Source organism: Python bivittatus, unplaced genomic scaffold (genome assembly GCF_059951505.1).
Source record: "Python bivittatus isolate LINGU-HERP-01145 unplaced genomic scaffold, Pbiv_v1 ctg000600_np1212, whole genome shotgun sequence".
NCBI lineage: Eukaryota > Metazoa > Chordata > Lepidosauria > Squamata > Pythonidae > Python > Python bivittatus.
Genome location: NW_028277082.1, coordinates 179591 through 203073, shown reverse-complemented (window position 1 = coordinate 203073; position 23483 = coordinate 179591). Strand labels below are relative to the sequence as shown.

General features: G+C 56.4%; 2 protein-coding genes across 3 annotated transcripts in view; both read right to left on the bottom strand.

Annotated features, from left to right (window-relative positions):
* Positions 1–5757: 5757 nt before the first annotated feature.
* Positions 5758–12186, bottom strand: LOC148214821 (GTPase IMAP family member 9-like). 2 transcript variants are annotated; one of them, XM_088147703.1, is made up of 3 exons: positions 9857–9936; positions 7992–8078; positions 5758–7420 (listed from the first exon to the last, which is right to left on the bottom strand). In XM_088147703.1, exons 2-3 carry the CDS (start codon positions 8026–8028, stop codon positions 6798–6800), a joined length of 660 nt encoding a protein of 219 aa, XP_088003829.1. In that variant the 5' UTR covers positions 8029–8078; positions 9857–9936; the 3' UTR covers positions 5758–6797. The 2 variants fall into 2 exon arrangements, 1 of the variants encoding a protein (XP_088003829.1); XR_015797398.1 differs by lacking the exon at positions 5758–7420 and having other exon boundaries at positions 7660–9331; positions 9857–12186.
* Positions 12187–12219: 33 nt separating this feature from the next.
* The window catches only part of DRC11L (dynein regulatory complex subunit 11 like), a 34399-nt gene continuing 23135 nt past the window's right edge, over positions 12220–23483 (bottom strand). The window contains exons 17-20 of the mRNA XM_088147690.1: positions 23172–23258; positions 22788–22965; positions 20757–20995; positions 12220–16389 (exon numbers count right to left, since the gene is read on the bottom strand). Coding sequence (XP_088003816.1) covers positions 16294–16389; positions 20757–20995; positions 22788–22965; positions 23172–23258 — 600 coding nt within the window. The 3' untranslated portion in view covers positions 12220–16293. The remainder of the gene's footprint in view (positions 16390–20756; positions 20996–22787; positions 22966–23171; positions 23259–23483) is intronic.

Below are 23483 nucleotides of genomic sequence, written 5' to 3'. Positions count from 1 at the left end.
AGCCAAGATATTGCAATGGACTGACAAATGTGCCACCCTTACCATCCACAGGGGAAAATTAGTGAAAACTGAAGGAATCAAGATGCTCAGTGGGAATAACATCGAGAGTCTGGATGAAGAAGATCACCACAAATACCTGGGCATCCTTCAGGCTGACAACATCAAGCACACTGAAGTCAAGAAGAAGGTTAGTAGTGAATACATCAGAAGAGCGAAGAAGATCTTAAAGTCCAAACTCAGTGGCGGAAATACCATCAAGACGATTAACACCTGGGCAATTTCAGGCATTAGATACACAGCTGGAATAGTGGACTGGACTCAAGCTGAACTAGAAGCCCTGGATAGGAAGACCAGAAAAATAATGACAATTAATCATGCCCTTCATCCACGCAGCATCGTTGACAGAGTTCTACTTACCAAGGAGCATAGGTGGGCATGAAATGTGGCAAGTACACTGGACAGTTGAAGAAAGAAAACGGGCATTGGAGGAGTACCTGAAGGGCAGTGAAGAAGATGCACTGAAGCTAGTACACCATGAAGGCTTACAGAATACCGAAGAGACCAAACTGGAGACCAAAGACAGGAAAGACCAAATGAAGAACAGAAAAGAAACATGGCAAAGCAAAGTATTACATGGCCAGTACAGCAAAAAACTAGCAGCAAAGCAGATAACAACAGGACCTGGCAATGGCTAAGAGCAGGAAATTTGAAGAAAGAGACAGAGGGGCTAATTCTGACTGCACAAGACCAAGCCCTAAGAATAAATGCACACAAAGCCAGAATCAAGAAGACAGCAACAGACAGCAAATCCCGCCTCTGCAAAGAAGCTGAAGAAACAGTGGACCACCTAGTCAGCCGCTGCAAGAAGATTGCACAGCCTGATTACAAACAATGGTATGACAAAGTAGCAACAATGGTGCATTGGAATATCTGCAAGAAATACCATCTGCCTGCAAGCAAGACCACAGAACAGACAAAGAAATAGAAAACGAAGAAGCTAAAGTGCTCTGGGACTTTAGAATCCAAACAGGCCAGCACCTGCCACACAACACCCCAGACTTAACCATTGTTGGTAAAAAAGACAAAAAAATCTGGATAGTGGACATTGCAATGCCTGGAGACAACAGAATACAAGAGAAAGAACTGGAGAAAATCACAAAATATAAAGACCTGCAAATAAAAAAAGAAAGCAAAGATAATCCCAACAGTAATAGGTGCCTTGGGTGCAAACCCAAAACATCTGGAGCACCCCTTGAAGACCATCGGCACTGACAAAATCACCATCAGTCCATTGCAAAAGGCAACTTTACTTGGAATGGCCTATATCCTGCGACGATCCCTCTAACACCATCAAACAACAACATCTGCCTATCCCAGGTCCTTGGGAAGGACTCGATAGGTGGACAAAAATACCAAATCTAGACTAAACAACTGGCTGTGTGACCAAGAACAACAGTAATAATAATAATAATAATAACTGGTGGGACCACAAAACAGACAAAGTAATAGAAAACGAAGAAGCTAAACTGCTCTGGGACTTTAGAATCCAAACAGGTCTTTCCTTGGGCTGGTTCAGCATGTTGTACGAACACATCCACTGAAATGGTCCTTCAGCTGCTCTGTCAGTATTTATGGAAACAACCGTATCCCTTCTTTTGGGACAGGGCAATGGGTGACCAACAGCTCAAAGAACTCACCAGCAGTGAGGGAATGTGTGGCAGAGACCCTTGTAGACAGAGAGGTGGGGAGCTGACTAGTGAGTAACAGAAAGCAAACACTGGGCTCTCCAGGATGTAGAGAACCTCTCTCAGAAATGTGCCGTCCTGGGTTTCAAGTGTTGCACCAGCTGTGACTCTGGGGCAGGGGTGGTAGTGTGACTGCCGTTATTTGGGAGTCTCTGGTGGCCTTTGGGGCGCTGCCCCAGGTGTAGCCGGATGCGAGGTGCTCTTTCCGAAGCTGGATCGTAGGGATCAGTTGGGCTTGCTGCTTGCCTCCCTCCCTCCCTCCCTCCCTGTGGGGTGGCAGCGGCCCTGCCCGAGCTCCTGGACTCTGTGGCAGAGTTGGCAGTGGAGCTCCCCAGGCTTATGGTTCTGGGGGACTTTAACCTGCCTTCTCTGGGCCTGAAGTTGGAGGTGGCCTGGGAGTTCATGGCCACCACGGCAGCCATGGACCTGGTCCAGCTCATTTGACAGCCCAACGCAGAGGAGGCCACACGTTGGATCTGGTCTTTGTCTTGGGGCAGTGGTGAGGCGATCTGGGGTGTGGGGACAAGATCACTCCCTCTTGGTCCTGGAGTTCTCTGCAGCTGCCCCCACTGCAGGGAGGCTGGGCCCGTTTGATCGGTCTGCCCCAATGGCTGATGGACCCAGCAGGGTTTCAGAGGGAGCTTGGGTTATTCCTGAGGCTCCGGAGCACGATTTGGCTGAGTCGCGGCCTGGGATGAGCATGTGATGAGGGCCGTGGATCAGATGGCGCCTGTGCGGGCTCTCTGGGGTTGCGGATCCAGTAAGGCCCCTTGGTATACGGCAGGGCTCCAGGAAATGAAACGACACAAGAGATGCCTAGAGCACCCCTGGAGGAAGACGAGGGATGAAGCTGACCGAGCCTTCATCAGGACTTACTTTGGTGGTAAGAGCAGCAAAGCACGCTCACTTCTCCGCTCTTTTTGTGTCTGCATATGGCTGGCCAGCAGCCCTGTTTCGGGTGACCAGGGCTCTCCTGGGTGGGTGGGGAGCCGGGGAGCCCTTGCAGGGTCTCTGTGCGGACTATTCTAGGCATCCGTTGGATAAGGTCGCTCGACTTCGTTCGGAGTTGAACTCTGGCTGGGCAAATCCAGCGGCTGAGGCACATGCTGGCTCAGTTGTCCGGGAAGAGTCTGAGCCGGCCAGTCCTGAGGAAGTGGACAGGGTCCTCACTGCTGTGAGCTCTGCCCCTGTAGTCTGGACCCCTGCCCCTCCTGGCCGATTCAGGCCTCCCGGGTGGTGGCATGTGGTTGGGTCCAAGCGGTGGGAAATGGCTCCTTGCGGCAGGGGGTGCTTCTGCCGGCCTTGAAAGAGGCGGTGGTTTGCCCCCTCCTTGATTTGGATAACTTCTGACCTTTTTAGGGAAGGTTGTCCAGAGGGCTGTTGAGAGCTCCCAGCTACGAGGGCCTTGGACGCAGCAGATTATCCGGACCTCTTCAGTCAGGGCTCAGGCCGGGCTATAGCGCCGAGACAGCATCGGTCGCACTGGTGGATGACCCTTGGAGGGCTCGGGATGGGGGTGGCGTGTCCATCCTGGCCCTTCCGGATCTCTCGGCGGCCTTCGATACCTGGTATCTCGCTGGACCGGCTCCAGGGATTGAGAGCGGGGGACTGTTTTACAGCACTTCTCCTGCTTTCTCCGTGGGTGGTATTAGTCAGTGCTAGTGGGGGGGGGGGAGGTCCAGCCCTAGGGCCCTATTATGTGGGGGCCTCAGGGCTCAGGTCTCTCTCCCCTCCTATCCTCCTATTTAACATCTCTATGAGGCCACCGGGAGAGGTCATCCGCTGGCATGGGTTCAGTATCATCGGCATGCTGATGATACCCAGGTGTGCATCTCTGCCCCATGCAGGGCGGGTGGTGCTGCTCAGTGCCTGGAGACTGTAAGGGCCTGGGTGGGGAGAAGCCAGCTGTGGCTCAACCCTAGCAAGGTGGAGTGGTTGTGGGTCTTTGCCCCCCCCGCCGGGGTCAGAAGAGTTGACATCTCTGATTCTGGATGGGGTAACACTCCCCCGTAGAGATCTGGTGCATAATTTGGGGGTCCCTTTGGACTCACAGCTCCTGCTGGAAAAGCAGGTGGCAGCGGTGGCCAGGGGGCCTTTGCACAAATCCATCTTGTGCACCAATTGGGCCCATTCCTGGGCTGGGAGGCCTTGCTCAATCACCCATGTCTTAGTCACCTCCCATTTATTTATCTATTTTAAATACTGCTGCTCTGTAGTGAGATGGGCAGTGACAAATTTGAAAAATAAATAAATAAACAAACAAACAAACAAACAAACAAACAAATAAATTTGGATTACCGCAATATGTTCTACACGGGGCTGCCCTTGAAGACCACCTGGAAGCTGAAACTGGTCCAAAATGCGGTGGCAGGTGCAGTTTTGGATGGCCCGTGGTTCACCAGAGTAATACCGCTGCTCCGCGAGCTGCACTGGCTCCCAGTTGCTTTCTGGGTGCAATTCAAGGTGCTGGTTATCACCTTTAAACCCAGGGCCAGGTTACTTGCAGGACTGCGTCTCCCTGAGGGTGTCTGCCTGCCCTACCAGGTTAGATAGGGTGGGGGTGCTCCAGGTCCCCTTCCTTAAATCTTGTCATCTGATGGGACTTCGAAGGCGCGCCTTCTCGGTGGCCGCCCCAGTCCTTTGGAACAGGCTCCCTCCTGAGATCCGGGGGACCCCTACCCTCTTAGCCTTCTGGAGGGCTGTGAAGGCCTGGCTCTGCCTGCAGGCATTGGGCGAGGATGGGGGTTGAGCTGCGAGGATGTCTGGTCTGGCGCCTGGGGGGAAAGGCACTTCTGCTTTAAACTATTTTATGGATCACTGTGAGCTGCCTAGAGTCATTGCACGAGATAGGCGGCCACAGAAGTCCTGCAAATAAATAAATCAACCTTGAGCATTCAGGGACAGGGGTTGAAAACAAAAAGAGACTCCTTGGAGCCTCAGCAGTCCAAACCAGGCACTCAAAGTAACACTCAAAATAAAGTACCTAACCAAGGAGGTCAGTGGGTCTGGCAGCAGCAGTTGGAGGCTTGTTCTCCTGCACTTGCACCCGCTGGCTCAATAACCTCCCAGCCTCAACTGACCCCCTCCTTCCCTCCGAGGAGCCAGCTCTCTCTTCTGCCTGGGCAATGAGCTGAGTGCCAGCCAACCAGCATAGAACGGGGTGGGCTGGGGGAGCTGGGGTACACAGGTACCTTGATAATTACACAGGTAATCCAGCCTCCCCCACCTGCCCTGTCATGCTCAAGACCCATAACCCTGTTCCAACAAACAGAAAACAGGCTCATCCCCACGCCTGGGAGAGCACCCAGGTCTTTAGTGCTTTGCAGAAAGCAAACGGGTCAGGGCCCTACAAATCTCAGAGGGATGCTGTTCTGGAGTTATGACCCTAACCCTAACCCTGGCATGGTAACAGAGAAGGCCTGCTTCCTGGGTCCCACCAGATGGCACGGAGGACCCAGGAGCAGGCTCCGTGTCAGAGCTGGTGGGATGGGCCGTTCTGCAAATCTCCTGTTCTGGTGCCGTGAAGGGTTAGCGTTAAAGGCACTGGACTAGGAGCAGGGAGACCTCAGTTCTAGAAAGGGAATGCCGATGGAGCCGAGGTGCCGCCAAGGCTCCAGTGGCTAAATGGGCTGGACTGGAGGCCACGGTAAGGACCGGCATCTTTGCACGGGGTCCCTTTGCTTGGAATCCTCAGCGATTATGTGCCTGGATTAACTATAATCCACGGAGGAGGTAAGTGCTCAAGCACTCTGACCAGCGGCAACTTTTCGGATCCTCGGGCTTTTATCAACAGTTTTCCACGTTGTGGTTCAGCTGCATCTTCCAGAAGAAAATGGGGATTTGCACCAAGAAAGGGACGCAACAACCAAGAGCCATTTTTCTGTTTATTTTTGAAATGTTTATTTCACGCAGTGCTTGCAGTCTTGGGACGTGTGCAATGCCACAGACCTATCCAGTGTTTGAAACAGACTCACCCAGCACTGAAAACACAGTTCGCTGTCAGGGCACTGAAGGGTTATTTTAAAACTGCTGGCTCAGAAAGCGGGCCGACACTTTCAGCATCTACTGCCATCTCTTTCCCCTCGACTGTTTCCACAAAGCGCCGCTCCCACCCTGACCGTTCACGGGGACAAGGCCGATGGGCAAGAACGGAGCAATCTGGTCCGTCCTTTTCCTCAAGGGACGAACGGGGAGTGCACAAAGGGCCTGGCGTGAATTGGCAGCAGGACTCCTCCTCGCGACAGCCAGCACGCCCTCCTTTTTGGCACGGCTCTTTCCCTTTCACTTCCCACCCAGAGAAGGGAAATGCGCAACTGCTTTAGTCCATCCCAGTGACCGTCTTTCCGATCTCGGGGTCTTCCCATCCCCCAGACTTTCTGCATCCAATTTACAAAGCAAGCCAGGCTGATCTGGGCTGTGACTGCGCTGGACATCAGGGTGGGGCAAGCACAGGTTAAGCTCGCCAGAGCTTGCCGAAAGGGGGGAGCCGCCCGGCACTTGCCCTTGCCGGCCAGCAGCTGAGCCCCCAAACTGTCAGGGTGTCAGCACCCGCTTGCCAGGGGGCACCAAGAGGCCCCTTCCACGTCCATGTGCCTGCCCCTTCCCCCTTCGGGCCAAAGACTTGTGTTCTCAGAGCGCCCCTGCTTGCCGCGGTGGCCGACCTCCATCGCCCTCCATGCTTGCCATGCTGGCCTGCAGCTGTTCTCCCTTTGGGTCTTCCTCCCCACTACCCCAGGCCAGTGCACAGCTGCAGTGGGGTCCCCGGAGGCAGGAGTGGGGGAGCCGAGGATCTCTCCCTATAGGAGCACAGCCGCCCTTTCGAGAGCGAAGCAGCCTTTGCCACCCGGAAGGCAGCCACAGGTCTACAGGAGCAGGCGCAGGAGCAGCAGCAGGAGCAGCAGCGAGACCAGGGAGTCCCCGGACACTGGGGGAGGAAGCCAGGCTAGCCGGCCATAGCCACAGCAGAGCAGGAAGGAGTGGGGAGCGAAAGAGGGGCAGGGCAGGGCCAGGCTAGCCATGGGGAGCAAAAGGGGCAGGAGAGCGGAGAGGCAGCTACAGCACAGTGCAGGATGGACAGGCGGAGCTGTCCCTCAGAAACATTTCCTCCGTGTACCATCCCCTGAGTATGTCGATCATACTCAGCAGGGCGTTCACCTGCGCAGCTCCTTCCTCAGCTCCTGCTTTATTGTTGAAAGCAAGGTACCGATTTCCAGCCATCTCAATTATGTCCTTCAGCTCTGCCCCTGCGCGGGCCATGAAGTCCCCGAGCCCCACCCCTTCCTCGGCTAATTTGTCTTTGTGAGTGAACACAACGATCAGGAAATGCCTTCCTTCCTTCCAGAACAGCTTTTTAACCTGCTGAATAGTCTCTTTCGTTTCTGAGGTGACCTTGCCCAGCTTGATGTCCAGGATGATCGTGTGGGGCCCAGGATGGAGAAAGTGGACACACCTGACAACGTCTTTCTGCACGAAACTCCTCCTGGTGTCAAAAAAGCCGGGAGTGTCGACAACGACAATTCGCCTTCCATTTCTTTCCCCTTGCTCCCTTTGAAGGTCGGACATTGTTGAGGAGGGCAAGCAGCTGGTTTTGAAGACCTTCCTCCCCAGGATGGTGTTTCCCGTGGCGCTTTTCCCCCAGCCTGTCCGGCCGATGACGAGGATCCTCACTTCCTCTCCTGTGTGGGACAAGCCAGGCAGGGCTGTGCTAAATCTCTGCTCCACGGGCAGGGGCCTGGAGAGCTCTTCCCAAACGCCCGGCCCAGGGGACTGGCCTCTGCCCTGGGGGGTGAGACCCGTTCTTCTGTGCTCGAGGGCAGCTCACAGGGGAAACCCAGGCCTCAGCCGTCCTGGCAAGCAGTGGCAGGAGGAATGGACAGGGTCGACGCAGGCCAGGGGAAAGCTGGCCCATGGGCAGGGGCCTCGTGGGCTGGGAGGAACCCGGCTTGACGGCACCTGCTGCCAGTGCGGAGCTGGCATCCGAGCCACTGTGGCCAGGAGAGGCGGACTCTCCATCTGGGGCTCTGGGGCCTCATCCAAGGCCCCCCCTTTCTCCCCATTCGAGCTTTCCCAGGGCAGATCTGCTCTGGCTACAGCCCGAGGCAAGGAGGGGAGAGCGGGGGGCAACAGGGTCTGTGTTCGGGGGGCTCCTAAAACGGGGGCAGGGAGCGGCTTGCCCTTCAAGAGAAGGCTTTGTGCTCCACCCAGGGTGGCGTTTGAAGCGGAGAGAAGGAAAGGGAATGAGCAGACCTGCGGGTTCTCCTCCGTGAAGCAGATTCTCTGACATGCTCTCCTCCTCTGAAGCGGAAGGATGGCGTTCGATCAAGTTTTTCCTGGCTGAGGGATACCAAGAGCGGGAGGTGAAAGGCTGGGACCGTGAATCTCCCCAGCAAGAGCGGCCCTGCCCAGGCCCAGATCCTGCACACGTCCTCCGAGAGCTTTACCTTGGGGTGGACATTCAGCACACACCCGCCCCGTCTCCGGGGCTCAGCAGAACGGCTGGCAGTGCCCGTTTCCTGAAAGGCTGGTCTGGGCCTCCGCCCTGAGCCTAACCGACAGGGTGTCTCGCTTCATGGAGGCACTCAGCCACAGGGAGGCTGCTTCGGCCAGGCCAGGCGCAGCTTTGCCTTGCGGACTCCTGCCTGGGTGCAACTCCTCAGGGCCCCACGGCAGCCTCGCCCCCCCCCCCCGCCGAGCCAGGAGCACCAGGTGGGCCCAGCAGCGCCCCCCTCCTCTCTCCCCTTGGCTGCCCATCCAGGCTCAGGACCAGCCTGCTCTCTGTGCCAGCCTGAATACCAAGGGGCCGGTCCTCAGGGTAGCCAGCCGCTTCTGGGGTGCCTGCCCTCACTGTGCTGGGCCTGAGGATCTGCCCTATACCCTCTTCTGCTCTGCAGCCCCTCTTCTCTCCCAGCTCAGTCAGGGGCCCTGAATGGGGGGGGCTCCTGGATCCCGGAGCAAAGGAGGAGGCAAGGGAAGAGGAAGGCAGGGCAGGGCAGGGCAGGGCAGGGCAGGGCAGGGGAGGCCCCCCCGGATCTTTTGCCCATTGTGCTCCAGAAGGGCAAGGGCACCACAGTTTCCTTTGACCCTTAGTGCAGAGCAGCGATCACTTCATGTCAGACGGAAGTGCCCCAGAGGAATCGGCCTTAATAAACGAACACCGCTGACATGGGAATATTGACCAGATGGGATGTTCAAGGGGACAGGGAGGCAGGGAATAAAGAATCAGAAAGGCCGCAGCAAACCTGTTTTTCACCTCCCCGCCATATTTTGGTCTGGATTCCACAATGGTTATTATTTTGTGTCTATTCGAAGCTGCGCCGCTTTCCAGAGGAAATGGCCGGGCTCCGCTAACCGCTGCAGGGCTTAAAATGTGAGAGTGGTTCACTGGGGTGTCCGTGGGACACTGGGCCCCCCCGGGACAGAAATTCCCGCACGCCGCCTCTTAGCTCTGCTCTCCTGCACCCACGGCCCTTTGTGCTCTTTTCGGTTAGGCGTCGGCAGTTTAGGAAATCTCTGCAGGGCAACAAATAAGGATACTGTGCGCGGGAAAGAGCCAAACGAAGCCGCAGAATTTGCCCAGGTCTTTTTCTCTATCAGAAAAAGAAATCAGAGTGCTGTCCGGGGAGAGTTCGGCCATTTGGAGCCCACGCACTAGTTCATATAGATATTGTTTATATTGTAAATACTTGTTGACGGAACTGACTTGAATACTAACATAAAATATTTGCTTGTAAACAGCACGTGGACCTCTCGATGGCCCAGAGCAGAGAACGCCCCCCTCCCGCTCTCCTCTCCCCGACGGCCTCCCTGCTCCGGTGGGCGGTCGCACAGGAGCCCCCCCCCAAAGAAAAGGAGGGCTCGCCGAAAGTCTCCGGTCGCTGAACTCTCCAAAGCGCCAGATGCCGGCGCTGCCCAGCCTGAGACGGGGCGGGGGGGGGGGGGGCAGGTGGGGAGACGGGCTGATGGCGGAGCCAGAAGGGAAGGCGGCTGGATCCGCTTCCCCCGCTCCGAGCGCCACCCGCCGCTCCGAGGACGGAGGGGAGGCCAGACCCGCCGCCCCCCGCCCGCCACCGCTTGCGCCCCCGGCGAGGAGAAGCAGCCGGCCGGGCACCCACCTGAGTCCGGAGGGAGCCGGGCAGACGCCTCGCTGCCTCCCGCTGTTCTCAATCGGGCAAGCCGCGATGAAAAAGTACAAACGCCTCCTGCTTCGTTCTCCTTTCATTTTCACTTCGGGCCAACAGGAAAAAAGAAGGAAGGAAGGAAGGAAGGAAGGAAGGAAGGAAGGAAGGAAGGAAGGAAGGAAGGAAGGAGGGGGGCTGCCATCCCCGTATCTTTTCGTTTGGGCACCGGCCCAGTCTCCATTGGCCAGGCGGGCTGGGCGTCCACAGGATTCGGTTCTCCTGGTTGGGTCCGTTTTTTCACCAACCGGATAGGGCCTTAACTTTATTTAGTTATTTAATTTATTTGTTAAAGCAATTTGTATGGCCGCCCAACTCACGGTGACTCCAGGTGGCTTACAGAAATAAAATCCCAAATAAAATCCCACTAGACCCCCACCCCCTGCTGACAACAATACCTTCAGACAACCCCCTTGCTCCCCAAGTTGCTAAAAAAGGGGCTCCGTACCTAAAAATCGACTGTATTTTCCTTTCTCTATATACATTTTGGCAATTGATGTTTCCTGTAACAACACACTTTGTGCACTCGTTCACTGAACCTACTCGCTTTGTAAGGAGAAGGTGCAACGTACTGGGACGGTCTGAAAGGGCACAGAAACGTATTTGGCGTCACAAATGCAGGAAGAGGTTTGGCTGCAGCTCCCATAACCCTTCACCCTGACCTTGGTGCCTGTTCCACAGCCTCCTGAAAGGCGCAGCCCCCCCTCCTTGGTGCTCAAGGTTGGCCCAGATAAACGGAGTGGGTTTGGAAGGCTGTCCTGCACTGTGTGAAGGGACCCCCCCCCCGCCGGGCAGATCCCTTGGTTAGGCCTGCAAGGGAAGAGGCTGGGGTCCTCCACTGGGAAGCTGCATAATCATGGGGGGCTGTAATCCCCCGGAGATTGATAAATAGACGGGAGCGGGTCCTGCATCCCCCCCCCCCCGAAGCTGCGAGCCTTCCTGCCTCCTGAACAGCCAGGGAGCCCAGAGCCGCAGCGAGATCTTTGCGCAAGAAGGGCTTGGATTGAAGCGCTCAGGATCCACTAGTGGGTTTCTATCCCAGGAGTTCGGGGGGCATAGGCAGCCCTCCCTCCCAGTTTTCTCACAAGGATCCTGCGAGGTTCAACAGCAAGCCCGGGGCGAGGGTGGGGGGGAGGAGGGAGGAAGGAAGAGTGAAGAGAGAGTGCAGCTAAGCGGGAGCAGGCAGCTGTTGATCCCTGGCCATCCCTAACGCACTCAAGGTCGTCAGGGGCCTGAGCCCTGCGATGGGTGGGACCACCTATGCCAGGGAAGTGACTGGACTCACGGCCGTTTGGGGGCAGGACTGTGAGCAAGCGAACGTATCTCTTGGACAGAGCAACGAGCGGTCGACCTCCCCGGCGGAGAAAGGGCTCGTGAACGCAGGACGACACGCGGCGCCCTTCCAGGAAACACGAGCAGAAAGCGGCGCTTCGGCCGGCGCTGGGAAAGGAACGAGCCTTGGTTTCCCGACGCGCGCTAAGCCGCGAGGCCTGATCCAGGCGGTTGGGGTCGATTCAAGCGGCCGACCGCGGCTTAGCGTGCTGTGCGCAAGGAGCCTCCGTGGCCTGTTTCAGACCCCGCGCTGGGCCGTTGCACCGGCAGAAACAGGTTAATTCAGTGTTAGGCAAATGACACCGTGGACAGCGAGGTAAACAGCCACCCCCAGTTTCAGGAAAGTCGAACTCCCCCAAACGCCAGCCCTTTGCAGCAGCCGCGGAGATGAACATTTCAGTTTGGAGACGAGGAGCTGTCAGGGAACAAAAGCGCCTCATCTAGATTTCACGGCGAGGAGGGGTTGACTAGATGGCCTCAAGGGCCCCTCCAGCTCTCGGATTCCGAGATTCTTCCAGCGGGAGCTCTTCTGCTCGCTTGTCCTCCCCAGGGTCCCCAGCCTGTCCCCTGCCTCTGGGCCGCCCATCTGCCGCGCTCTGGCTCTCAGGGCTTGGGAACCGTCGCCCGGAACTGGAGCCCCTGGGGAGCTCCCCCCCTCCATCTCCTCTCCACCCCCGCACCCCCGGGACTGAGCAAAGCCGCAGCCCCTAAACAGGAAGAGGAAAGCGAAAGCGAAAGGGCTGGGGAGCTGCTGCTTGGAAGCCACGTGGCTGAAGAAAAGCCCCTCCGCCCAGGCGCGGGGAACGGGCGGGGCGCCTCCTCGCGCGGTCTCTTCGGCGGGCGGGGGCCGTTTCGGGCTGCGCTCGCCCCAAGAGGGACCCCGCACGAGGGGCAAGCAGAGATACTCGTAAAGGCTGAGGGCCGCAAGGCGGAGATCCCGGGGATCCGGGGGGCTGGCCGCTTTGGGGAAGCCGGGCGGCGTTCCTGTTGTTGGGCAAAGGGCCCTTTGGGGGGCAGCAGGGCTGGGGAGCCCCTCGGGAGGCGGGCGGAGCGTTGGGACAATGGGGGCGTGTCCGGTGGAACGTTGGGGCTCCTCGGCTGGCCGCTCCGTGGCGGCGACTCCTCGGGGCTGCCCGCTCGGGCTCCGCTGTGAGGTGGGCGGAGGCTGGGATGGGATTGCGGGGCGGGGGGTGTCAGTCTAGGTCTGATGGGACTGCCCAAAGGGGGGAGCTGGGGTTGACCCTGGTCACGTGTGCAAGACAGGGAGGAAGGGGGGGCAGCCCGCATTCATTTTTTAGACTTACTTTCTCCACCCTGCTTTGCATTTTTTCTTCAGAGTCTGGTTTATGAAATCATTTTAATGACTTTTAAGAGAAAATGAGGATGCACAAACTGTTGAACAAGCTGAGCCGGCTATTCTGGAGTTTGTGCATCCTCATTTCCTTTTAAAATCAGATTCTGGCTTCTTGCTGGGGAAGGTCAGGAGAGGACTGGCAGAGCAGAGTGGCTGAAAACTTCCAGTCTCCTCCTTTGAAAAAGACCCTGCTGATAATGATCCTTTGAGGTGAAATGAAACATGGAGGCGACCTTGAAATAGAAGCCGCTGGCTCTGGGCTGATCCACATGACCATCCTGCCCCAGTGCCAGGATCCCCTGACCGTCCCTTGAGGGGTCATGTGATGCCTCCCTCTCCTTTTCCTCCCCCCAGCCACCCAGGACCACTTCTGCCTCTTTTTCTGCTAGGTATCAAAAGGGGGAACGCAGCCAGCGGGGCAATCCACCTTGTGTTTATGGGGCGGGGGGAGGCTATTTTAGGACATCTCTCCACTGCCAATCTCTCTGTATGCACACACGCGGTCAGCCTTGAGACTCTGCATCCAGTAAATCTGTAGCTCGGGAGCCCCAAATTCTGTGCTTCGGTGGGAATATTAATGTCCTGGAAGACCTGCGTTTGGCTGACCCCGACTGCTCCCCCTGCCCCCCGAGAAGAAAACAGCTGCACAAGACAGGTGTCCAGCTTCTCTGGGGATGGGATACCGACGGCCGCGGAGACCCCGAGCAGCAGATCTGCCTGCAGGGCCACAGCTGCCAACCCCTGGAGGCTCCGCGCAGTGGGCTGCTCACAAGGGAGGGCTGGTGCCCGCATGGAAGACATGGCTTTTGTGCCAAAACACCTTGGCCCGACTGCAGCCTGCCTCAGCAACGGGCTGCCCCGGAGACGGGCTCCTTGCTGAGGGTGGGCTGCAGACAGCGGGCTTTGGGGATGAATCCAGCGATATTGGAAGCCCCGTAAGAGGCTCGCCCCCATGTCCCTCTAATGGTGACACACGGATGCCTCCCCAGCTGCAGGACGCTGCCTTCAGCTCACCTGCAGCCAATCGCGGAGGCAGCTTATACCCAGCTGTCCTCCTTCCAGCTTGGCAGAAGTGCTGTGCCCACCTCCCCACAGAATTTTTCTGGGGGCGCGCTCCTTGATGAGGTGGCTGATGACACATCCAGGGGCTATGATTTGCCCAGCCTTTGTAGGCCATTGGAGGTGGCGTGGGCACGGTCCTCTGGTCACTGGGCACTGTCAGGCACGGTCCTTCTGGCTGGGGCTGGCTTTGCAGGGGTGCCTGCCTCAATAGCGCCTGACTGGCACTTCCCGAAGTGGGTTCCTAATAAACTCTGGCTTACCTGTCTTTGAAAAAGAAAAGGAAGCTCTCTTGAAGGTGTGCGTGAGGTGTTCATATAGTGGAGAAACTGACTAGAGCTGCTCTGGGGTGGGAGGGACCCTGTCCTCACTCCCCTCATCACTTGTGCTAATAGATGGTGGTTTGGCATTACGCCACTCAGAGTCTGTTGGAGCCAGGCAGTGTCTAAATTGAACTGATTAAAATAAATTGGGCAGGGAAGCCTCTAAAATTCTTCCCCTCCCCAATTAAAATCGTTGGGGAACTCTTCCCCCCTCAAATCTCTTGGCTTTAGAGGAAGGAACAGCCCTCTAGACTGAAATGCAGGGGAAGATCACATACACGTGCCCACACAGGACACTCTTCATGGGATCTATAAATGTGGCTGACACACCTGGTTTTTCACCGTTCCTGGAGCAGAAAACCTTTTCTGCACCTTTTCAGCACTGAAATTTGCTAGACCGCCCTTCCCCCTCCCCACATTTTCTTGGCCACTGCTGCCTTTCCTTCGGGGCCCTCGGGGCTGCACTCAGGCATGGGGCCAGCCGTGCTCCTCGGCAGCACCGTTCTGGAACAATGCCATCCCACGGGCAGAAGGGATCGGAGAGCGTGCCGGGCTCTCTTTGAACGTGCCGGGGCAAAACGCTTGCTCAAACCTGCCACTGGAACCGCTGGGGAGGCAGGCCCCCCAGCCCACGTTAGGCAGTGGGGTGCTTCGTGGCATGCCAGGCCAAGCCCCGCTGCTTTCTGTAAGACGTCCTGTGTTACGACACCTGCGGGGAGCAGAGCCACCGCCATTCTCTTGTTAAGCAACCCGAGGCGGTGCATAAAAGGGTTAAAAAAGAGGACATTTGAAATGCCTGCAACATAGAGGACCAGGCCCTGCTGGCAGAGAGCAGAGCTGGGGCCGCGTGGTGCTTGGGAGGGGGGAGGGGTGGGGTGGGGGACAGGCATAGCACTAGGGAAGGCAGGGCTCTGGGCCCCTGAGAACCCTTGCTTGTGAGGAGGTGGGATGGGGCCCAGCGGGAAGAGCGCTCTGCCTCCCCTGATGCCTCTGGGATTGGCTGAATGTGGCCAGAGGCCGAAGGTTGACTGCTCTGCCGCTCAGTCTTCTGCCTGGCACAGGGGGCTGAACCCAAACCCTCCACAGCCAAGCCTGCTGCTCCAGGTTGGAACTGGCAGCACAACCCCAAGGCCTGTTTCAAGAAGGTCAAGTCCCGCTGTCCTTCGGTCCTTCTGGGTTCCCGTGGGCCAGGGAACACTGGCAGATCTTCACTGCGCAGCAGCCCCCTCCCCGGCTAAGCCGCTGTAGAGGGCATCGCTTTGGCACTGCAGCTCCTGGCAGTGCTGGAGTCTTTCCAAAGCCCCCGTTCTCCACCCTTGGAGGACCAATGGAACAGGTTGGGTGTCCCCACGGGGAAGGGGCTTTGCTTCGGGGCCGGCCTTGGGACTCCGAGTTGGAAGGGCCCCCAGTGAAGGTTTCTAGGCCCGGTAAAGAAGCAGTAAGGGTCACTTTCAAGGCCGGCGCAGCTGATCATTTCCACCCTCTGCAAATGAACCCGGGTCACGCTGAAAAGCCAGTCCAGACGATCTTTGCACCCCGCCCCTGGCCCTGCTCACACAACAGCCTGGCACGGGTAAGCGTGCCCCACAAACCCCTCAACCCAGCCAGGCCTCCCATCCAGCGAACTGCCAGGGAGTCAGACTTCACTCCTGGCAGGAAGCGGGGAGGCTCTGTTGTGCCCCTGCTTCCCTTGCTGCCTCTTCCCTTGTCCCCCCTCCCCACTGAACCAGCACCTCAGGACCTGCTCCAAGTGTGGGTCTTCGTCAGCCTGGACCTCGGGGGAAGGCAGACCCGATGCAAAGGCTACTTGTGGCAACAAGGAGGGGCAGAAGTCCTCTTGCCCTGGTCTGAGTTAGCAGGCTTCCCCCCCCCCCATTTCTGAATGAACAGAACTACCCGCCCTCGCTTTCAGTCCCCAACCAGAACAGCGCTAGGAGCTTCTGTCGCTTGCAGTCGAGCAGCGAGGGGGAACTGCAGGCCTTTGGGAGGGGGTCACCACAGAGGCCTGACTTCCCTGCAGAGAGCAGCTGCAGTTTTTTCTTCCCAGGACTCTGCCTCCCCGTGTACCCCGGCTCAGGATGGCCACGGGTGTTTTGGACTGTCCAAGACCCACCCTTCCCCACCCAGCAAAGCCACTGCTGCTCCAGTGCCAAGGGGAGGGCCTTGGTTCCTCATCTGGAGCTATGCCAGGGTCATTCTTAGGGTCACACACGCGCACACACTCCTCCACACCAATGTACTCTATTTGCCCCGAATGCCCGTGGTGTTGCCGCTGCTGCTGCCGCTGCCGCTGCCGCTGCATGGCTCTACTTCTGCTTCTTGTCCTTCATTTCTGCCGCCTTGAGCTTCTCCTCTTCTGCCTGCAGCTTCCTTCTGCCCAAGGGAGTTTTGTCATACCACTCCTGCAGAGACACACCGAGGGGACCATCATCCCACTGGGCAACCTCCCAGGTGCCATTTGTGCCCAGGCCCTGGGGGGAGCTGCCACCCCTGGTTTGTGCAGGGGAACATGGTAAGGCACGCCCCCCCCGCCCTCAAAAGGGAATTCTGCCCGGTGGCCTTCTTTCCACTGACTTTGGTTCAAGAGGAGAGGCCTGGCAGCGCCCAGCCTGGGGTGAAATAAGGAATGCTAGAGTGACCACCTTCAGCGTCCTCCGAGAGGGGACAGGGCGGAAGCAGGCCGTGAGCAGGGAGACCCTGAAAAAGGGCCAGGCTAACGGCTCAGAAAACGTTCTAGGTAGCGTTTCCCAAGTTCCACTTTTTTCCTTTTTGAAAGCATCAGAGCCCTTCGCTGGGTTCTTGAGCAAACCCGTCAGTTTGTTCCTCGTCAAACGTCAGGCTCTGCGTGCACCGGAATACAGCAGCAGCCAAGGACACCTTCTCCCCCACGGCGTTGCGACCCCTCCGGGCGGTACTTGGATTTTATTGGCCCTGGCCCAGCAAAACAGCCAACTGCAGAGAGAGAGCCGGCACGATGTTTATTTCAGCTTAGGTGCGTCAGAAACGCTTCTGCTGAAGTTGGCACGTCGGATCTCATAACAACACTGCTCTGTGACTCCTGGCACCGGATCTGTGGCTTCACTATCTTTCACTGTTTATTGTATTTCAACCCAATAAACGTGCATTTGAGTATTGTACTCTACCCGGAACTCTATGCCATAATTGGCAATACGCAAGGCTTACATAAAGAAGGGAAGAAATGCTCATACTTGGATCTCAGAGCCAATTTAGTCCTTTTGCTTGGCCAGAAGGCCAGACTGTCTGCTAGGGGTGTGCGGTTTTCATGGCCGGGGGGGGGGTTCTTCTCCAGCACCATCGGCCCTCCCAAGTTCAGGCTTAGGCTTAATAATTCTGGGTTCTGGGGGTGCTGTCCTCGCGAAAGAGGAAGGGATGCAAAGAACCACCCTCTGTTTGCCACACAGGCACCAAGCAGGCCAGAACGAAGCCATGAGTGGCCTTAAGTGTGTACAAGGTCTGCTTTGGGACTGCGCTGGCTGCCACGTAACAGAACTTTGACAAGGACGGTCACCTCCTGGATGAGACTATTGCAACACGCTCTACACGGGGCTGTGCATGAGAGTGCTTGGAAGCTTCAGTTGGTACAAAATGCAGCGGCACGGGCAGTTGTCTGCGCCTCTGCAACGGCACGTCACACCTCTGCTCCACGAGCTGCGCCGGTTGCCAGTTTGCTTCCGGGTCCCATTCCAGGTGCTGGTTGTGACCCTTAAAGCCCTTCGTGGGACGGGGCCGGACTATCTGAAGAACCGCCCCTCCCCACTCACACCAGCCTGTCCCACTGGCAGGGAAGGCGTGCTGCGCGTGCCATCAGCCGGGGCGCGCATGTGGCGGGTCCCAGGAGATGGGCCTTCTCTGCTGTGGCCCCCTGCTTGTGGAACATCATTCCCCCGGAGGTGAGGCCAGCCCCGCCCCGCCCCGACATCCTCCTGGAAGCCCCTTAACACGTGGTTGTGTCATTGGGCTCGGGGGTCTCGAGGAAGCGGTGAATTAGTGAGACACCTATAATAGTAACTCTGCTACTCTGTCCCTTGTAATCCCGGTGGGTGCTCTTTTTTGTAGAGTGGTTTTTAACTGTTAGCATTTTGTTAGTTGTTGTCATGTGTTTTTATGGTATGCCACCCAGAGTCACATCCTGCGAGATGGGCGGCTATATAAATATGATAGATAAATGAATACATGATTTTTCTCATCAGAGAAGCATTTATGCAGAGTATTGTTCTTGAGACCTCTCTTTTATCCAGTTCAACATAGCCCTGAACATTGAATGAAGATGTGTGCATGTGTGTGTGTGTGCATACACATATATACACATACACACAACACTCAAGTCACACAAAGTTAAATTTCTAGGAATGACAATATTTATCCTTAGTAAAATGAAAAACAGCATCAAATGGCTAAAAACACCTGAGGTGATTTGTTAAAAAGAAGCTGGTAAGGAGACAAAGTCAAATTTTCAGCAATCTGGAAGTTATAAATGACTGTGTAATACAGGTGGACCTAAAGCAGACAATGAGCCCAAAAAAAAACTACCGGCATGTTAAAAAGCATAGAGTAAAGGCAACTACAGGTTCCCTTAAAAAGTACATATTTTCAATACACTAGAGAGTGCAGCGCTGCAGAAAAAAGGGAGAATGATAAAACTCTGAATTCAGCAGCAAATTGCTAAAAATATAGTAGCAGCTCAGAAGTAGGAAGGAAGCCCCCAGAGTCATTTTTGTGCGAGACGGGCGGCTGTACAAGTTTCTAAGTCAATCAACAATTCAGTCTATCAATAAAGTGTCCCAGCGTGATTGCTGCGTTAGCCTTAGTGCAGGCTCAAGCGTACGGAAGAGATGGGCCTGTGGCCCTTCAAATCTCGCTGAGCCCAGCTCCCCCCAACTCTATCTAGCACAGCAAATTTATTTATCTATTTATATTTCAAGTTTAGTCACTGCCCATCTCACGGGGAAGTGACTCTGGGCAGTTTACAATAAAGAAAAAAGATGGACGGCAGCATGGTGCAGTGGTTAGGGTGCCGGACTAGGATGGAGAGATCAGATTCAAGTCCCCCTTCAGCCCTAACACCTACCTGACAGTTAATGGAAAGTGCTGTTTTTCTGACATTTCGCTTTTTGTTCATTTTTATCTTGTTTCTATTTTAACCTTGAGCTCCCAGGGAAAAGTGGGGGTCAATGGACAAAGAAAGAAACCTGCTGATCGCTCCTAAAGTGGGAGGGTAACTCTTGCTGACAAACCACAGCTAGTAAGGATCTGGTCGCCTTCTCCAGCTTTTAGAGCATGTGTTAAGAATGAAGTAGTCAACGTTATGTTTGGGACTTCTCCAAAAACCCTCAGCAAAATCCTCTTGAACCAACTTGGTGATCGTGATAAAAGCAGAGGCTCATCGCGATCAGGAGCAGGAAACTAGAAGTGAGTAAAAATGAGCAGGTCTTGTAGTGATAAATGGTGGGATCCTGGACACTTACTCAACACCATCAGTGGCCTGGTTGGAGCTGTGAAGCAGCCCAATTCGCTGGTGACCCTGATTATGTAGCTTGATTCAGAGAAAAGGGGTGGCAAAGAGCAGTGGAGGATCCCTCGAAACTGTCCCAACGAGCCCCGGGAAGCGCAGAGCAGGACTGCAGAGATCAGGTGGCGCATTTGGAGAGCTGACCCCCTTCCAACTTCTCAAGTACGCCAAGGAGTCAGAGCTCATGGTGACTGACAAGGGACCGCTGCCTGCAAGCGTCTCCCCCAGCCGCTGCGGACAAGGCAAATTCCCCACGGGGGGGGGGCAGCAGAAGGTGCCCGTATCAAGGGGTGGCTGCTGCAGTTTCAGAAGGCTGCCTACCTGAAGTGAGTTTGGGCCAAGGAGGAGACACACCGACGACAGGGTCCTGGCACCAGCGACTGGGGAGTGCGGGGGCAGTTTCCAACGGTCCTTGTCTTTCAAGGAAGCTGACGGGTGGGAGTTTCAAGTATGTTTTCAAACAAGGGTTCGCTGCACGGCAGCATTTAAGAGGATGGTGGCTGACTTAAATGGCTGGGAAAGACATCCAGGAAACTCACCCTGGACAAGACTTTCAGCAGGCAACAGGGAACGGCCACCTCTGTGGCCACTTGCTTCCAGCACTGGCTTAGGACCTGTCTGAATGCGTGAGTGCGCGGTACCCACTTTGCTCCCCAAGTCGTTCGAGCACCTGGCTGGCCAGGGGGAGTGGAAGGTGGGCCGCGTGGGGCTTTGGTCCGCTCTGGCCTCCCACTGTCCTGATGCTCGGGACTCCCTGGCCAGCACAGGCCTGAACAGGACTGGTTCACCGCAGGAATCGTCCCAACGAAGGAATGCTCCATGATCCGCCAACGGCCTCCCTGAGAAGAAGCTTGACGGAGCCCTGGCAGAGCTTCCTACGCTCCCTGGCAGGCACAGCCATTTCCCCCAGGAAGAATCAGCATCCAGTTCAGACTGGACGGCTCGTGCCCATCTACTCGTGCCCACAGAAGAGATGCCCACAGCGCCCAGGGTCTTGCGGTAGTGGGTAGCTAATTCATCCCATGTGCTAAACTAGGATTAAAAGAAAGACGTATTGAATGAGCCAGGAACTCTGGTCTGCACACCAGAAGGACTAGGCTCCTACCACCCACCCCAAAAGCAAGCTACCGTACAGTGTACTGCGATCAGCAAACCCACTTTGTGTGGGTTGCGGGAAAGTCTGGGCCTCTGTGGTGGGCTTGGCCGCAACCCCCGGCAGGGAAGAAGGGAGTCGTATACCTTCAGCAGCTCCTGCTCCTCCGGGTAGACGGGGTCTGCCCTGGCCAGCGTCTGCAGGAGCTCGCCAGCACACAGCGGCTTCTTGGGGAGCTGCAGGAGGCGCCGCTCGCTGAGAACCAACTTCACGGCTTGCGCCATGCTGCCTTGGCTGTAGCCGTCCGACACCTTCGCCAGAGCGCTGAGGTCCAGGCTGCTGGTGACCACGCCCCCGTGCTTTTGGATCAGCCGCTGCCACGTCACTGCGGGTGCAAGGGACAGCTGGGGTGAAGGACAGTAGTCCTGGCCTTGGGAATGGGGAGGGGGCCAGCAAACTGCTGCAGGACAGAAAGGCTCCCCAGCGAGGGGGAAGCCTGAACAAGAACGTCGCAAAGACCCTCCTTGGCTTTGACGGGGCAAAGAGAAACTCAGGATTTTGGCCTTCTGCCCTGCCCTGGCCTCCCTCGAAGGGCTGACCCCGGGCGAGGCCTATTTCTGAAAGTACCCCCTCCCCAAACTGTCCCTGAACAAAGGACTGCTAAAATGAAGGGGAATGACACCATGGTGGTCCTATATTAAAACAAAACGGCACACCTTCGTCATTTTTCAAATGTTCTCTGGAAAAGCCGTTTTTTTACAAGTTTCTGGAAGACCATGAGGGGGAGCGCCGACCTGACTAAGGGACGGCTTCCCATAGCGTGGAGTCTGCACTGCTGGCTACGACTCCTGCCCCTCACTCCCAGCAATGGGGGACTGCTGGGAGCAGGCACGGGAAGAGATGATTTCATGTGGAGCCAGTGCACCCAGAAGCGCATGGCCAACCTGTGCAGGGTCCTCAGCACAGAAGTTACGTGACCGTGGCAACTCTTATTCACCAGCAAGCAGGCCACTGTACTTTCTACCGACGGCAGCCCTGCTAGCTCTCCAAGGTCACAAAATGGACGCTGCGTGAACTACTGGGCACAGTAACAGATATTGAAAGCCTGACGGAGTTTCTCTTCCCCTCCCTCTGATCCCAGACAGGCAAGGCAGGGCAACCTTGAGTTTCTTCCTCACCCTCTCCTGTCTTCCCAGGATACGTTCATGTTTTCCTAACAGCTGACACACACTTTCTTCAAGGTTACCTCTGTACTCCTCTACAAGTTCCAAGAAGAGAACGCAGTAGTCGTCCAGTCATGCAGAGATAAATAAGTGAATCCCTGTTGCCAGGACCTCCTGCCCTTATGCTGATAAGGTCCCTGCTTATCTAGCAGTAGCCATAATGCCAGGAGGACCAAGTCAATGATGTACTCCTTCAGAGGAAGGCCACCCGGTCCAGAGTTACAGCCAAAGAGGAGGGGCAGCAGCTGTTCTGTCTTATTTGGGTTCAACTTCAGCCCGTTTGGCCTGTCCAGGCCTAGCCGCTTCCAGATATCAGGTCAAGATCTCTGAATATCTCTGCCCAGGCTGCATCTTATCAGCATGTTGGTGGTACCTTACTCTGAACTGATGGGTGACATCTCCCAGCAGCCCTTCCGTCAACGTCAAACGGAATCAAGTTTTGGAGCCCCTGACCGGCGAGCACAGATGGGCTGAGCCCTCCTGCTCTGCGTGGGACCATCTGCTCAGGAACAAGCAGAGTCCCTCCCAACCTGCGCAGGCGGTCCAGAAGGACACTCTGGTTGATGATACGAAATGCTACTGAGAAGTCTTATGAGGCCAGACGGGGGCATTCCTCCCCCCACCTGGGTCAAGATAGCCATCCACCAACCAACTGCCCATGTCGTTTGCGCCCTGTGTCTGGGCCTGAGTCCAGACTGGAAAGGGTCTAGATAATCCACTTCTTCTAGGGTACTCCATAACTGGGTCCCACTATGTTCTTGGCAACCTTCTCCAAAAATGGAAAGCCGTAGTGCCCAAAACAGCCTGGTCCAGGGAAGGCTTCTGGTGGTGGTGGAGGAGGAGGAGGAGGAGGAGGAGGAGGCAAGAATGTTCTTCGCGCCATGCAGCATTCAACATCTCCCCTCCCCCTCCCCAGGCAAGACCAGACCGCTCAGGGCATTCGCTTTCCCTCACCATAGCGAGACGCATAATCTGGCTGGGGGATCAGCAGGACCCTCTCGTAGGTCTTGCACAGGCCCTTGATGTCAGCCAGGTAGGGCTTGCTGGTTGCGCCCATCAGCAGCACACGGTCCTCAGCCTTCAGCAACTTCAGGGCCTTTGGCAGGTCCTTCTTCAGCCGTTTGGGTTCCAGCTGTGGGGAGGAAACAGCCATCACCACATCACGACCAGGCCAGAAGCCCCCAGGATTGGTCAGCACAGGGCCCCCTATGCCATCGCCTTTCTGCCCATCATGCTCCACTTGGCAGGGAGCTGTGAACTGGCATTTCTGAGGACTGCCCTCCCCCAGCTTCTGGCCAAAGACAGTCAGAGGGAGATGGCCGCCCCCGCCTCACTCACCTCCTTCTCTTCTTTGGGGACCTTCTTGTAAAATGTCTTTTCCGCATTCCCTACCCAGATGACGGATGGCTGCAAATTGCGGGCTACCTGCACTTAGGGAGGGAGGCAGGGATGGAAAGTCACAGCAAGCAGGAGCCTTTGGGGATCCTGACAAGGATGGAGAGCCCTTTACCGGCAGGAATCAGGGTGCCCTTCCCCCTCAGAACAGCCCCCCCAGAGGCAAGCCGGCTCAGCACACAGCCTTCCTCTGGGCCTCCACCTTGCGCCTTTATGCCCCAAACGGTATGCTTCACTGGACGGCTGCAACCAGCT